The sequence below is a fragment of the Ambystoma mexicanum genome, chromosome 10 (genome assembly GCF_040938575.1).
Source record: "Ambystoma mexicanum isolate Mex_15411 chromosome 10, UKY_AmexF1_1, whole genome shotgun sequence".
NCBI lineage: Eukaryota > Metazoa > Chordata > Amphibia > Caudata > Ambystomatidae > Ambystoma > Ambystoma mexicanum.
In genome coordinates, this window is record NC_090932.1 from 1,228,690,239 (window position 1) to 1,228,707,667 (window position 17,429).

General features: G+C 47.9%; 1 protein-coding gene across 1 annotated transcript in view; it reads right to left on the reverse strand.

Moving 5' to 3' along the window:
- RFC5 (replication factor C subunit 5) overlaps positions 1 to 17,429 on the reverse strand; it is a 513,723-nt gene that overhangs the window by 325,507 nt on the left and 170,787 nt on the right. Inside the window, exon 7 of the mRNA XM_069619205.1 lies at positions 3,193 to 3,274. Coding sequence (XP_069475306.1) covers positions 3,193 to 3,274 — 82 coding nt within the window. The remainder of the gene's footprint in view (positions 1 to 3,192; positions 3,275 to 17,429) is intronic.

Consider the following 17,429-nt stretch of genomic DNA (forward strand, 5'->3'; position numbering starts at 1 on the left):
TTTTGTGATTTTATCAACTGTTATAAGTGCATTAATTTGTATTCTGTTTGATGTACCTTAAAGGTGTATGCCGAATAAAGGTTTGCAATAAACATTAATTTAACTAACCAGCTAATGCGACAGCCAACTGGGCCAGAAGGAGGCATGATCTACTGGAGTACAAGTCATTGTATACAGTTTTGCCACAAGTTTTATTTTTCCCCTAATTAGTTTTTTCATTAAAAATATTCATCGAAAAATAAAGGGGTGGTGGTTAAGGTGATAAAAAGGGGTAGGGGATTAGGGATTAAATAATAGGTAAGGGGGACAGGGATGGAACTCCCCCAAATGTATGTTTTTTTTTATTATGCTATTTTTTTCTATGAGATTTTCATAAATAAATGCCTCGTTAAAAAAGAAAAAACCTACGGTACGAGTACATAGAACCCCCTATCAAATTGGACCAAATACTTGTACCAGGAGACCTCCAGCAAAAGTAACTCCAGGGAATAAAAGTACTAAAAAAAAGGAGCATACATCAAGCAGGAAGTAACGCAAATATATTGGACCCAAACAGCTGGGAAGCGCGGTTCAGTCAGCCCTGTGGAACTGAAACAAATTAAGTGAGCTGTTGACGCAGCCCACTGCGGCTGAACATTTTATACATAACTTGCTAAATTAGAATTCAACATTTTAGTTACATTTTTCAGGCAGGTTACAGCAGCTGATTGGTAGGACTATGTCAGTCCCTTACATCCAAATATATGTTGAGTGATACTAATTGGATGCTACAACTTTTGGCCACACTTGCATTAACACACCTTGTGACGTCCCAAACCTTTCCACACCGCCCTTCAATTATGTGATTGTGCCGATCAGTCAAAAACAGTTGTTTGCCATTGTTTGGCAATGTCAGATATACAAAATGGCTTGAGATGGCAAGGACGAGACATTCACACTGAGTCAGACCAATGGTGTGCCCTGCAGACATCAGCAAGGGCACTGTACAATGGTGCACATTGGAGACACAGAAACCTCTCCGTGATGATTGGCTCCACGTCTCACACCCCATCACCCCTATCCCAGCACTCTGACCACCCCAGCTCCCTTCTCATGCCTTGCTGCCGAGTTTAGTCTGAAAAAACTATACCCCACCATGGCAGCAGTTTAACAGCATTTAATTTCCATTTCTCTGCCACTTCTCCTTGTGCACCCATGGGCCTAGCTCATTGGCCTCGAAAGTATTGTTAACCGTGACTTTGTTGTGGCTGCGTGCTCCTGGGACACTTCAGCCGTGCAACATTTCACCACCATTTCAGCTGAGCGCTCAAGAAATGTATACTGCTCGTCACACACAGGCCTGCAGCTCTTTTCTTATGAGCTTTCTGCGACAAATGCTTCCCTAACATGGGCCTACAGACATAATGGCTTCTCTATTGTTCACATATTGCTCAAAAGCACCCTTATCATATACCCACCTACAACATCTTACACCCCACCCCCAGTGCCCACTCTATACAACTACCCCCCACTATATCCAGAGAACCCACCCTCTTTGAGTTGAGCTTGCTTTGGTGTCACATTATGCAAGCAGCAACACATTCAATGACGTTCCCCCACCCCCTTGATGGTACCCCACCCACACCACTCTTGACGTCACCACTTTAGTTGCGCAACTGGTATGTGCACATCCCCCCCTTGGCAGCGTTGAATCTGGACCTTTACAACACACTCATGTTTTCAAATTATCATTATACATCATTTAATAAACACATGAAACTCCCATCACATATTTAAACGTGTGTGATGTGATGCGACAATCGAGGGGGTGATGCAGAGAAGCACAGAAGTTGGCCACATTTCTATATAGCTCCAGGCTTTCTGCTGGTATATTGCTGCCCTGAACTGTTGGATAAGAGTTTTCATTTTATGCAAAATCTCCCTCACCCGCGAGACCCGCAGAACTTTTTTCTCGACTTGTGGATTTTGCATCTATTCCTGGCTGAGTGGGAACTCTACACTCTCTCCCCCCGCCCCCACCTTCTTTTACTCTGGCTATGGGAGTCTTTTTTTGTGTCTCTCCATACCTTTTTTTTTGGAGTCATACTTTCCTCCAACTTTTTGGGCATCTAAATGTCAGTGTTGCAGCACACAGCACTTTATGTACAGTGTTGCTGGGGAGCCCCTCGGGCTTCCCTTTTTATTTTCTCTTATTTTCCTTGGGAGAAATAATGCTCCGAAGGGTAGAGGGATACTTTTTATCCCTTCTACATTTTATTTTGTGAGTTCAGCACACAATACATTATGTGGAGTGCTGGGGGGGTTAAACGTTATCCCCTTTCTCACTGCTCCTGTAACATTTTTGTTACAGTGACAAGCATACCTAAAAGGCTGGTGGCAGCAGACATGTTCTACCAACTTTTGTGTAACTGTTACCCACAGGCTGTGTTCACAGCGCGGTAATGCATGGTCAGCATTGACCCAAAATGGTGGCTGTATTGGTTTTTTTTGCCATTTCTTGTGTGCTTATGCTTTCTTGATCCTTCTGCCGTGCTGGGTGGAGGAGGTCCTGGGTTGACTTTTGTCTTCGGCGGGAATCCTTTGTGAAACCCGCCATACTTGGAGATTATTGCCCAGAAGGTCTTGTTCCCAAGTGGCCCACAGGAGTTCTAGGTTACACTCCAAGAGCTCTTAAAAGTTTAGATCACCAGAGATACCAATGAAGAGGATGGACTAGTAACAAAATACATTTAGGTGAACAGAAATTTATTTAAAAAAAAAATAAAAACGGCTCATAAAAGCTCTATAGCATGTAATGAATAACATCATTCCCATCACGCAAGTTAAAAGCTGACTCCATCCATGCCCTGGGGCCTAAACTCTCAGCCACGAATCACTGCAGTCTCCTCTAGCACTGGGTGTAGGTCAAACGTTCTACCCGTACCACCGCAGATCTAGTTTCGTTAATCAGGAACATGCAAAAGTGCTGCAAATGATAAATGTCATATGGATGATGGAAACTGGTACAAAATAGTTGTGTTACGTTTCAATGTAACATCCACATATCTTCAATAATAGGAAACATGCATGAATGTTTCTTTATAATGAATTCTTGTGAGACATGATCAGGGTGCTTTTTGCATGGACGATTCTCAAGTACTGTATCTTTGTATGCACACACACTTCACTCAATATCTTACCACAGAAAATTACCTGCAAGATGTTCAAAGCTCTGCGCATGTCGCCCATTGAGAGTGTCACTAGGGCCTTCATCCCATCCGGACTTAGGTCAACACTGGAAAAGAAACAGGAAAGACAATTTGCTACCAGTAAGAGCATGCAATTTGGAAATGTACACTAGATAAGAAACTATATTAACAAAAACAGCTGTGCAGTTTTAATGGCTTCTATTTGGATCTGTACGGCATCTTTGATTTCGATGATGTTTCTTTGAGTTGGATTTCTTTTACAGGCCTTCCTTGCCATGAACGTAAATGTTTGAATCTGGGGTAATGTTCTGCATTAAAATAAAGAAAGGCACTCCCGATGCATGCGTTGTGCCATTTTGTTTTTTTAATAGATTGCTGTGCATCACATTATGGCCCCTTATACTATTTGTACAAATCCATAGCTTTAAAAAAAATGTAAAAAAAAAAATGTTTAATAACATTTTATAAACCATAAAAAACAACAAGGAGCAACCAGTTCTGTTATGATATACATCATTTGTTTAACATCTATGTCCATCAGCTCCCACTACCACTGCATAACCTCCCCTACACCCCCCCCGTGGCCTATATACCTATCCAGTCAACCCATTCCATTGTTCTTCATACATCATCATCCACCAGTTGCCGCTCAGTCTCCCCTTCCCTTGTATTTGCAAACCATGGTTAGCAGTATCCAGCTTTGTATGTCTATTCCTGTCTCTGCGTTTTGCGCTCCAAGTGCCTTGTCCCACACCCCCGTCTCTGCAATACACCACTTTTCCAATTCCTTCCACCATCTGATCACACTCGGTTCTCTCGTATCTTTCCATCCCATGGCTATGCTTTGTTTAGCCATTATGTACATCAGATCCTTGAGTTTTTTCAGCGGTTCATCTTTCATGTTTTCTTTTATCGGCTCAGCATGCAGGCCTCCTGTGTCCCAACATCTAAGTCTATGCCTCCTTGGGCCACCTTGACTGCTACCTTCTGCCAGAACCTCTGCACTACCGGGCACACCCAGAACCTGTGCGAGCCCAGCTCCCTCTGCCCTACATTTCAGATATTCTTGTCTTCCGGCCCCTTTAAAAGTAGAGGTAACATCAGGTGTGAGGTATGCTCTCTGTACTATATATACTTGTATTAGCTGTAATCTGTCATTCCTGCAAACCTTCTTGTGGTACAATTTCATTTCTCCTATTCTCTATCCTCAAACGTCTTCCCCAATTCCAGTTCCCATTTCCGCCACTTTGAGCAACATCCTGATGCCTTCGTTTCCAATATCACCTTGCATGCTATTTGGCCATCTCCTGAGCAGGACACTCAAGACTATGATACAGCAAGAACTGTCCTGCATGTATACCTGTGTCCTCTCGCACTTCCTGATATGTCTTCCACCCTCCCTCCCTCCCTCGTTCCATAGGTCCCCCACCGTGGCCACACTGCACATCTCCCACCTTGTTTCTATCATAGTTCTGCATGCCGTCCTGCCCTCTAAGATTGCCGCTATTGGTGCCTGTGGAGAGAGCGGGTCCACTATTCCCATGAACCCACAGGCCCTATGCCAGACTCGGATGCCTAGTTCACTAAGTAGGGGTTCTCATTCTGCTTCTTAGAGGAGACCCACAAGAGGTATCTTGGGTATCTGCGTCATACAGCGGGCTGCAGCAATGCTGTCTCTGCCGTGGGGTCGTCTGTGATCCATTTCATCACGTACTACAGTTGGCACGCTAGGAAGTACAATTAGAAATTCGGCATCCTTAACACGCCCTGGTCATACAATCTTTGTAATGTGCTTACGGCTACCCTGTTCCTCCCCCCTTGCCACATGAACCCCCTACACATCTTTTCTAGATCACAGAAGTACCGCTTTGGAATATCATACGGGACATTCCCAAAGCAATGCATAAGTCAACTTCCCCAACCTGTCCCATTGTGCTAGGCCTGTTTGTTTCAATGCAATTATTTCATCAAGGTGTTCCTTGCTTGTCAAGGCCTCCCCCTCCGGCCTTTTCAATTCCTCCTCTGTCTTCTCCAGATCCCTTACTAAGACTTTCTGCACCCCGCCCGACTCTGCTATCATCACCCCTCTAATAATCACTTTGTACACTTCCCAGACTGCACCCACCTTTTGCACACTCCCCTCGTTTACTGTGATGTATTCGACAGTGCTTCCAGACATGCTCCGCGAACACCATGTCTTGCAGCGATTCACTTCTCAGTTTCCATGTGGTTATGGGCGGCCTTGGGGCAGACACTCCATCTTGCCACAAGCGGTGAGTGAGCCGACGGTACTCTATTTAGGTACTCCAACTTCGAAAAAATTCAAATTTGCGTTACACTCCCGTAAACATATAGTCTATCCTGGTGTATACTCTATGAGGTGCTGAGCAATGTGAATATCCCCTTTCTTCTCTATGCTTGGCCCTCCACAGCTGAAAGTGCTCCACTAGCGGGTTCAATGTCTTGGCCGGGGGGGATGGCTGCCTTTTTGGTAGCTGACCCATCTATGACTGGGTCTAGCATACAGTTGAAATCCCCCACCCCTCCCCCCCAGATCAAGGTTCCATTTCTGAATGGGCTTAGTCTTGCACATAGCGATCTGAAAAACATCATGGTTAGGGGCATAGGTATTAACCACACAAACCTCACGATTTTCCAATAGACCATGTAACTTGGCCACCCTCCCCTCATTGTCAGTTTTCACTGTCTGCACTTTAAACAGTCAGTTGGGGGCTATCCGAATGCATATGATGAATATGTGGAGGCCACGATCACCCCTTCCCACGCCCTTCATTTGCTTCTGTGCATCTAGGTGCGTTTCTTGCAACAGCGATATCCCAACTCTATTCCTTCGGATGTACATGTTCACTCTTTTGCGTTTCACATAATTGTGAAGCCCCCTGTCATTCCAAGTCATAATTCTAATAGTGCTAACCATTATAGTCCGTGTCTAAGACGTCAGTGGGGCCACCAGCTTGTGGCCATCCTCAGTAGGAGTTTGATGCAGTCCACAATTAACTTTAATAGGTCCCCCGTTACTGCCCCTCCCTCCAACCCCACACATACACACTTCAAACTTAACTTGTCCCGCTATGCCATGCATGCTGGAATAATCCCATTTCCACTCAATTCAACCTGATCTCAAGACTATTCTCCTGGTGCCCTATGGGCGGGCCCTGTACAGTAGCCCTTAACAAACTGGGCCGGGGAACGGGTCTGCGTTAGCGTTCCCACTACCGGGTGTCTGTGGTTCTCTATAATGCCCCCCCCCCTATTTTATCTTATCAATGCCATTGCGTTCAATTGTTCACTTATGTGGCATGGGTGTACCCCACTCCGCTGTTTAATTACTCAGTTTCTTTATTATGGTATCAGCCCGCACCATGTCTATAAACATTGTCCAGTTCCCTGGATCAGCTCCGTTTCATCTGGCATCTGTCCTGCCCATCCATTCTTGCGTTTCCTCCAGTGATTCGAAGAAAAGGGTCTTGCCGTTGTGGATCACTTAGTTTTGCTGGATATATAAGCATATACCTAAGTCAAGCCTTCCGTAATCTGTGCTTTCCGTGTCTGGACTTGAAACATATAGTCAGGGTACACTGCTATCTTCACTGAGTCTCTTTCTATCATTCCCCCTGGCCCTGGAGAAAGCCAGCATTTTTTCTCAATCTTTGTAATTCAGCACCTTGGCAATTACTGGTCTGGACGGAGCGCCCGGGGGGTGGCCTCCTAATGAGGGAGCGATGCACTCTTTCTATTGTAAAGCCTTGGGAAAGTTAACCCGCTCCAATTTCCAGTAGCAGTAACTTTTCTGCATAGGTTGTGGGGTCCGACCCTTTGATCCCTCTGGTAGACCGATGATGCGTATAGTTTCTGTGGGCTCGGCCATCCGCCTTCTTCGCTCTGTCTTCTAGTAATTTCACTTTTTGTATGAGGACATCTATGTCTTTCACTGTCTGCACTCTGACCTCTGTATTTTCTTTTACTTTCTCTTGCAGCTTACTCGTGCGATCCACAATTGCTCGGACATCTTGGCGCAGCAGTGCCACATCAATGGATATAGCATCCATCTTGCCCTCTGGAAGTCCATGCCCGCCATCAGATGTGCGCGGGTGCCCCACCACCGGATCGCTCGTCGGAAGCTCTCGTCGAGTGTGATCCTGTCCTCGAAGCTGCCCGTCGTCTGGATCCAGCGAGCGTCCAGGAACTCCTGTAACGGGCCCATCCGAAGCCTGCACAGGCGGATGAGATCAATGCAAGAAGACATCATTCCGAGGAGGGATTTGATGGACGTCACCCTGGCCGCGTCCGCAACCAGCATCCGCTGCACCTTGCCCAAGATGGCCCTCGTCCTTTCCTCTGACCGAGAGGCCAGAAGCGCCACTGTGTCGAGTTTCACTCCCAGAAACAGTGCGTCTTGCACGGGCACCAGGTGGGACTTGGCATAGTTTATGGAGAATCCCAGGTCCGTGAGTAGTTGGACGGTCCTCGCCGTGTGCTCCGCGGCAAGCTCCTTTGTCTTTGCTCGGATGAGCCAGTCGTCCAGGTAGGGGTAGACGTGGATCCCCTCCAGGCGCAGCCGCGCCGCCACCGGTGCGAGGCACTTGGTGAACACCCTGGGTGCCGACCTCAATCCGAAGGGAAGGGCTCTGAACTGGTAGTGACGCCCTTGGACCACGAATCTGAGAAACTTTTGGTGTCCCTTTAGGATGGGGTTATGGAAGTAGGCATCCTCCAAATCCAACAACGACAGGAAATCGCCCTCCTCCAGCTGACCCAGGACATGCTGGAGGGGGACCATCCGGAACTTATGTGCCTTGATGAATTTGTTCAGTCGTCGTAGGTCCAGGATGGGACGCCATCCTCCTGTCTTCTTCTTCACGAGGAAGTATCTTGAGTAAACTCCGGAGCCCCGAAGCCTCTTTGGGACGAGCTCGATGGCGCCTTTCTTGAGCATCGCCTTTACCTCCAAGAGAAGTTGAGGGACGTGATGTTCCTTCCTGGCCATGGGTGGGACGCACGGGCACTTCTTTAGAAACTCTAGCGCGTGACCCTGGGCTAGGGCGTCCCGCACCCAACGGTCGGTGGAGATGGACTCCCACACGCTGACGAAGTTCGCCAGCTGGCCACCCACCGGGATGCTTCGGTGGGGACCCGACCCCACGGCCGGTTCAGTCCTGCTTCGACGAGGCTTTGCCGCCTTGTCCTCCCTGGCGACGACGGCGGGGTCCGCCCGACTTGCCTCGTCCCCTGTAGGCTTCCTGTGACGACAAACGGGCCACTTGACGGTAGGTGGAATATCCGCCGCCGGAACCTTTGGAGGCACCCTGCTTGCCTCCGGCGCTCCGAAAGGGCGGCCGTCGTTGCTGGAGAAGACCAAGAGCCCGGGCCGTCTCTGTGTCCGTCTTGAGGGCTTGTAGGGAGTCGTCCACTGTTTTCCCAAACAGGTTGCTCCCGTCGAATGGCATGTCCAAAACTCTGGTCTGCACGTCCTGCCGGAAGTCCGTTGCCTTGAGCCATCCATGCCGTCTAAGGCACACGCCGTTGCCCAACTGGCGAAAACCAGTGTCAGCGATGTCCGTCGCTATCGTAATGGCATGGTCCGACGCCACTTCTCCTTCCTGCAAGATCTCTAGGGTCTCCTCCCTCTTGTCATCCGGTAGGAAGTCCAGCAGGGGGGCGATCTTGTACCACAACTCCCTGTCGTAGCGGGCTACGATGGCTAAGGCGTTGGCAGCCTTAATCGTCGTCGCTGCCGATGAGATGACTCTGTGTCTCATTGTGTCCAATTTCTTTCCCTCGCCGTCCGGGGGGAGGTTGATGTAGAGGCCGAAGATCCCACGCTTTCTTCCTGGCCGCCGCGGAGACCACCGAGTCCATGGTCGGCTGTGCCCAAAGGCACAAGGGGACCGCGTCCGGGACCCGGTACTTCTTCTCGTACCGATCCCTTCTCGCAGGCGTTGTGGATGGGTTCTTGAGGAGGGCGAGACCCTCATCCCAGATATCGTCCAGTAGAGGTACAGCGAGGACCGTCTTCCTCTTGGTCTCGCGCCGTTGATAAAGGAAACCTTCCTTCTTCTCTTCCGGGCAGAGCTGGAAAAGCTCGGATGCCCTGGCGATCATGGCATGAAACGATCCAATCTCGTCGGGCGGGAAAGCCTGGGGATGAGGTGACGACGGAAGATCCTCGTCGTAAACCTCGTCGTCTGAACTCGTCGCGGCCGTGTCCGTCCCCGTATCATCCCCACGGGTCGTGGACGGGGGGGGGGGGGGGGAGGGCTGAGCAGGGCTCGATGGTTGAAAAGGAGGTGGGGGATGAATCCTTCTTCTCTTAGGAGGAGAGCTCCTAGAAGGGCCTAGCTCCGGGTCCCCCGTCGGGAGCGGCTCCTCCGTTGGTGGTAACGGCAATCTCGTCCTTATCTCCGAGCATAAGGACTGTATAGCCAACAAAATGGCCGCCGAGTTGTCTTGCGGCACTGGTTGAGGGGATTCCGACGGGCGGTCAGGAGTCTCGTCGGCACCCTCGACGTTCTCGTCGTCTCCTACGTCGGGATCCCTCCCGACGGGCTGGTCTTCTTCCACGCCAATGCCATGGCTTAAGACTTCGATCAGCTCCTCTTCAGAGGTTGAGGCCGAATCCACAATGACCTCCTGTCCCCCCCTTTTTCTTCTCCATCGGAGGTTTCACGGGGGTCCTGTCGATGGGCTTGAAAGAGGACTCCCTCCGCGGTGGCAGGAAGACTCTGAGCCCCGAAGTCGCCTCCACTGGTGTAGCCTCCACAGGCTGAGCCAGGGCCGCCGCGGTGTCTCGATAGAGGCCTTGGCAGGGTGGATCAAGGCTTTCACCACCTTAGGTGCGCTCACCGCCTTCTCCTTGGGGGGAGGGTCACCGCCTCGCTCCCCCTCCGATGGGGCCTTCGAGCTTGACCGGGGTCTCTCCAGGAGATTCGCCGGGTGCTCGGCCTTCCTCTTACCCGAGCCAGAGCGTTGGCTCGTGGTTGATGGCGCCGGGGAGGATGCGCTCTGCCTGGCAACCGTAGAGCCCGACCGTTCGGCCCTCTCGATGCCAGCGGACTCGCGGTGCTTGGCCTTCTGTTGGGCCCCCGTCGCCGGGGCGCCCTCAAAGGTCTTAGAAGACCGCTCGGACTTCTTCTTCTTCTCGCCTGACGGGCCTCTTCCCTTCCAGCCAGTTGGCGAGACGCAGATGGCGGTCCTTCATGGTCCGCTCCGACATATTGCCGCAAAACGCACAGTCCTTCTCCACTTGCGTCTTGTCCTCATGCAGGCAGTAGAGGCAAAGGGAGTGTTCGTCCTCCTTAAAGACATTCTGAAGCTGGCATCCAGGGCAGACGCTGAACAGCTTTCCGGGCGTCGAGCTTCCCTTCTCCTGGCCCATGTCCGAGATGGGCCTGAGAAACTTCTGGAGTCCTCCAAAAGCGTGGCTCGACGAAATCTTCACCCTTGAGGGGCGTAGAGGAATCCGACACGGGTCCCCGTTGATCGGATAAAGAAACGGTGGAGCTTGAGGCTCTTTTGACCGGAAAAAAGGGAGAATTTTCCTATGAAAAAGCGCGAAAACGCACTACAGCTCGAGAGCAATAGCACGAGGATCCCAACACATGAACGTGCGGTAAAAATCTGAAGATGGCTGCCAGAGGCGGGGCTTAGGGAGATGGCAGTCATTGGCTGTGGTCAGTATGACGCAGAGATCAGTGATTGGTTACTACTACGAAAGACAGATCAGAAACGAAACTGATACTGATTTTTCTTTACCGAGGATTCCCAACCTGACAACGGGGAATATTCATGAGAATGTGAATCCATGCCAGACCCCATGCTGGAGAACAACAGGGCCTCTATCTGAAGGTCACAATGAGGAGGGGTCTCTGTAGTTCGAAATGGCGGACCGACCCATCTGATCCTACCCCTGATGGCAGTACATGGTCATACTTGGAACATCAAAAAACTCAATTGAAGGCTGCAAAGGAGACATTTTATCAACCTGGCATGGGACGGCAGATGGAAGGAGTAGGGTCCCCAGGGCTACCTCAGCACCCTGGATATCATGGGAGATATGAACGAATAAACAGGCTGAGGATGTTAAGGGCTGCCTTACACTGCAGCAATGGACCACATGCAGAAATGGGCAAAGCCCGGAAATTGAGAGTAGAGGAGTAATGTTGTAATGAACAGGCCAGCTGGGAATGAGCAAGTGGCGCCCCACGGGGTAGGTTTAAACCCCAACAATAGTTCCAACTGTAGACTGAACTATCTTGGTCGGCTTGTGCAAGTTTAACAGCTGGTGGTTGGCCCTGCTTTGAAAAGCCCCTCCCGCCTCAGTTGGTAATATCAGTGTACAGGAGCAATGTAGCTTTGGTACTCTTGGAAGGCCGTTTGCCATAAAAAATGTGTGCTAATGGTTTTGTTGTGTTTAGGGTTTGTGATACACCCGATATTGACGTGGGATGAAAGGATGGGGGATGAAAAGAGCAACTTGGGGTTTGACGCAGGCGGTTAGGAGGCAAACATGATTGGGAATCTGGCTTACTGCACTTGGACATTGTTCATTATCACTGTCGCAAGCTTCCTTGATAAGGGAGGGGATGCTGGTTTATTCATCATGATGGCGATACTGGTTGAGTGCCTAACATAGAATGTATTGGGGTTATACGATTTTGTCAAGAGGTGGTGTAGAGCGAGAGCATATTTGAAGAAACACGGGGTGGGCATAGCATTCATTCAGGAGACACATTTTCTCCCTGAAAAACTAGTAATAAGACCAGTACCCAAATGAGAAAGGACATATAGAATAAGGAAGCTGGAATAGTTTGCTGCAGCCACCATGGTTATTTAGGGATAACAACACAAGTAGCATAGAGTTAGTTTTGTCACACTGTGTTACACTGTCGGGAATGTTAAGAGGTTGCTGAATACACAGAGATGGAATGTAGCAAACGGCAGCAGGCATAGCTAGGTAGGGTACATGCAAGAATATTGAACATAACAAGAGGACTGCCATTTTGAGTAAGCAAGGCCCTGCAGGATTCACAGTTAAAAATACACAACACTGGAGGTTAGATTGCTAAATAGAGAGTTTGTGGTGCACATTGTGTCTGGTAGGCAGAGAATGTCAAGGTTGAGAAAGGAGGGAGGATGCGGTAAGGAGCTGAAACTGCACAAATTGGCCTTGCCGGGGTTTCAGCCTAGATATGCACCTATTAGTTGGCTTCTCTCCATGGCAGGGTAAAATACACAAAGCTTTGATTGCCAGGTGCACACAGTAACATTGCCAAAGATATTGAACATACAGCGCCTCCCATGGTAGAAGGTTTAGTGTGCACAAGAGGAACATAGTAGCACAATGAATACACTGAAGAGGCAGCCTTGTGCATTGTCCCTGCACCACGATAAAGTAACAATTCGGATTCAATTATACTATGCACCTGAAAGAAACTATGTGTTCCGCGAATGACAAACTGTCCAAGGTTATCAAAACTGTCTGGAAGATGGGGCCTGGCGTGAGAAAGCGAGATGGGAGTACGTTTGTTATTTTGCCCATGCTAGCATTTCGATCTCGTCCTGCACACTGACATACAATTGTATTGTTGTGGATAAATGCCAGATCCAAGGCTGTATGAGTAACAACCGACCAAGGGCACACCAGTTTTGCAATAGTGTCAGCATGTTATGGTGCGAGCCAATTGAAACTTCCAACGATGTTCATGAAGTGATGTCTCAGTTAGAGGGAAGGGCCATGGGCGGATCTAGAAATAAGGGTCAGAACAATGAGCACTTATAATATACAGAATATAGATGTTTGCTTTTTAATATCCAAATGAGCAGGCTGTAATATTTATTTTTAGAATTATGATATGTATTGTGTTTGGTTTATAACCCCAATATAACAGAAGATCTTTGAGAATGTTTTGTACCTTGTGCCAGCCAGGTTATTTTATGAATAAAGAAACTAAAGCTGGTTCATCGTGCACTTTGGTCTGCTCCATTATTTTTGGATAAGTGAGTGTTTGGGAGCCTGAATTCAAACACAATAGATCAAGCTGTTATATGCCCTATCCCTGCCAGAGTCAGGACAGCGAAATTGATTTATGAAAAATAGGTAATAGGGAATGGTATGAGACAAGGCTGCCCTTTATATCTAATGTTTGTCATAGCACTGGAGCCTTTGGCCTGTGTGCTTCAGAGGGCTATGAAACAGACTGTGTGAGGGAGATGAATCTATTTTATGCCAAATCCCCTCTCCTTGAGACCCCCTCAGCACTTTTTTGCTGGACTTCTGGACCCTTTTCTTGTTCTCCTCAATGAGGGGAGTCCTTTCCGCTCATTCATTCTTTTTGCTCTGACCATGGGAAGCCTTTTTATTGTGTTAGTTAGTTCCGCTTTCCTCCATACCTTTGAAAGGCATCAGTGTTTCACTTTTGCAGCACACAGCACCCCTTGTGCAGTGTTGCTAGGAGCCCTTTGAGCGCTCCTTTTTAATAGTCTTATTTTCCTTAATAACTACTGTTCTCAAGGTTAGAGGGATACATTGCATCTTAGCGTTTCCTTTTTAGAGATCACACACCACCCTGTGTGGAGTGCTGAGGGGTTACTTAGTATCCCCTTTATCTCTGCTTCTATAGCAATTATGTTACAGTAACAAGCATACAAGTATGGCTAGTGGACGTGTTCTACCGACATTTGAGCAATCTTTGCCTGCAGGCTGTTTTCACAGCTGCGGCTATAGAAGGGTCTCCTTTGTTCCAACTTAGTGGCTTCTTTCTCTATTCACCATTTCTTGTGCGGTTCCTTCCTGGTCCTTCTTCTACCTTCCTGGGAGAGGGAAGTCCTGATTTGTTTGTTTGTTTATTGAATTTCTAATCCACACCAGACCCGGAGGTAGCAGGGCGCAGCAAAGGATATGCAAGCTTACAAAGTTACAGAATGGTAAACATATAGGTGGGGCTCAGAATGTGAAGGTAATAAATTTCAACAAAGTTATTTACATCGTAATATACAGAGGTATGCAAAAGTATGCATATATAGTAGATTTCAAAAAGTTATTTACATCGTAATATACAGTAGTTTACAATCTTGGAGGTGAAGTGTGCTGTTGTGCAGTAGTTTGAGTTGGGACTAGTATTCGGTCAAATTAAGATGGGTGATGAGGTTCTTTCTGAAATGTAGGTAGGGTTGATCAGCTGTCAGCTCGTTTGGCAATGAGTTCCAAAATTTGGCGGCCTTCACATGGAAGCTGTTGCCGCCGATCTTGGAGGACTTTAATCTTGGTACCACCAGGCAGTTTATGTTGACAGCTCTGGAGGGCCTGCTGGGGGCTTTCTGGACAATTTGTTAATTAGGTAGCGGGGGCAGCATTATGTAGTCCTTTATGGGTCATGGAGGCGATTTTTAGTTTAATTTTGTTATCGGTAGATAGCCAATTATATTGGCGTCTGATTGCGGTCATGTGCACTCTTTTGTTAGTGCCTAGTGCGGCTCTAAGAGCGTTGTTTTGGAAAATGTGTAGTTTTTGGATACTGGCTTTGTTAGCGCTACTATAGAGAGCATGACAGTAGTATAATCTGGAGATAATTAATGCTCTGGCCAGTATAATGCAGCTATCGTTGGAGAGGAAGGGCTTGCCAGCTCTAATAAGCGTGCATGTGTAGGCTGTGGTGGAGGCCAGGGATTTCAGTTGCATTTGCTTATTGAAGGACATGGTGGCGTCCAAGTAGAAGCCTAGAGTTTTTAACCTCCTTAGAGACTGTGATATTGTTGCCATCAATGATGAAAGAAGACCACATCTGAGGAGAAATGGGCTGCTGAATCAAGGTATCTGCAGAGGACCTTGTGATCCACCATATCGAATGCAGCTGAGGGATCAAGTAACAGCAGTAGTGCTGCCTTCCCTTTGTGTCTCAGCTCATCGATCTGTGTTTTCAGCAGCTTCCGTCCCATGTAACGGGCAGAAACCCGATTGTCTGACCCCTAGGAGTTTATGTAGCTCAAGGTGTTTTTGGATCTACGAGTAAGCAACTTTGCCCAAGATTTTAAGTAGCAATGGTACCGTCGTGATAGGGCGGTAGTTTGTAGCGATGAGTGGGTCTAGGGTTTGCTTCTTCAGAAGTGGGAGAACCCATGATTGATTGAGATTGGCTGGGACGGTGCCCGAGGCAAAAGAGGCGTTGATCACTTTAGAAATGAATGGAGAAAGGTCTCTCGCTGCATCTTTTATGATGTGTGCAGGGCAGACATCTCCTTTACAGTTGGAAGGTTTTAGTGATAGGATCGTTTTTTCAACTTCTAGGATGGAAGTTTTGGTGAAGCGGAATCTATTGTTATGACCAATGGTTTTAGTATTAGGTGGGAGAGAATTAGTTGGCTGTGATAGGTTCAGGGCTTCTTTCTTATTTTTTCTTTTGGTTTGTAGGGTGGTTATTTTGTTGGTTAAGGCTTGTTGGATCCCTGAGCACCCGGTCTTATTTTTGATACAGATATCGGGTATGGAGATAGGGGACTCTAGTTCTCTTAGTATTATAAATAGTTCTTTCATACTACAGTTGGAGTTGGCAATAGGTTTGTTGTACAAGTTGCGTTTTGCCAGACAAATTTCCGTTTTGTAGTGTGATGCCATGGAAGTTAGCTTCGTTTTATTCTCGCTGGAGGGACAAAGCCGCCAGCCACACTTGTCTTATGCAGGAACCTTTTGTGTAGCCCACCAAGGCTCCAGTGTGTCTTTGAGGACAGGAAGCATGGGAGTATCCCGGAACTCTGCTATTCTTCGTCTTCGGGTGTGCCTGAAAGGAACCAGTTCCCACTGGGGACTGGCTGTCCTGATACGACAGCCACCCGCCCCCTTCTGTAAACTTTAGGGAGATTTTGCAGCGGATGAGTGCAAAATTCTGATAAAAGGTGAGGTTCCTAAGGCATAAGGCAAGTCAACTAGTGGAACAGAAAATCTGAAGAAGATTACTAGATGCCTGCAGCCCCTTTCAACAACCTCGAAGAGACGATTGCTGTCCTGACCCCGTTTTTAAAATCAAGAGAGGAGCTCTGAAGAGGATGACTCCTTCCCTTTGGCTGGTGGGGCCAACTAGCCATAAGACGACCTGCAGAACGAGCCATTCCCTGACGTGCTGTGGCATTGCTGGGCTGCAAACCGCCAATACCAGGAGACCTCAGACCCAATAGCAGTGCATCATCTTCCTATGAATTAATCCTCTCAGATCTTTGGTGAGCTCAAGTTGGACCTTCAGTGGCAGGATCCCCTCCTCAAAGTCCCCTCACCAGAGTCCAGGGCCGAAGATTCAAGGCGGATTGACCAGGCGGTAAACGTCCACCCTTTGAGCATTGTGAAAAGGTGCCAAAACTGCAGACAGACATGGGAGTCCGAAGAATTCTTTGCTGAGAGTCCTTGCTCAACTGCTGCAACATCCCTTCCACAGTCCCCCCCCCTGTTGTCCCGACAACCAAGAAACGGGTGACTGGGTCAGCCGCTGTTGCACCGTGACAGAATCCCCAATGCATCTTCTTTATCACTCCTCGGGTACTGTGGGACCCGGGGTAGAATTTACCTCAAGCCATTTTGTCGATCCTGGAGTGATGATAGTGTTTGGGTGTTCACCCATACTGTTGGTCCCGGTCTAATGCTTGTGCGCTTATAGAGAGCCTTAACAAGGTCCCTGAAACCTTTCTAACCTACAAAAGTATTCTACATACTTGTAATTGAAGAATCCTATAGAACGTTGCCTTTTCTGCTGCTGTGTCTCAACTGTTCTCCCCCGCCAAACTGACTTTGAAGAACTCGTACTTAGTTAGGGATGAACTGCTAAAGCCTTAAGGCCACTGAAAAGAATAACAAGTCTTCTGAATAACTCTTTATTCCTAAAAGAGAACACTTTTTGAGTTGCTATAAGAAGTGATGTTACTTATCATGAAACTGCGTTCATGACCCGTATACTTCCATAAATGGGGTTTACACACCTGACGTACTGCTGATGTGTTCTATTGTGTTTATTAGTTTAAATAGTACTTACTTACCCAAATATAACTTTTCCTTGTGTATATAAAATACATGTCTATTTTACTAGAACTACATGTATGTAAGAGTTTCTTTGGGCCTATGTATTGACAGAGTTCATTGTACTTGCCTACAGATCACATCATCCTCCTAAAATAATCCTGGCTGCTCTGCCATTCCACCAATTATTTTGGGTAGTACAGAACTCAGAGTTGGGGCCTGTA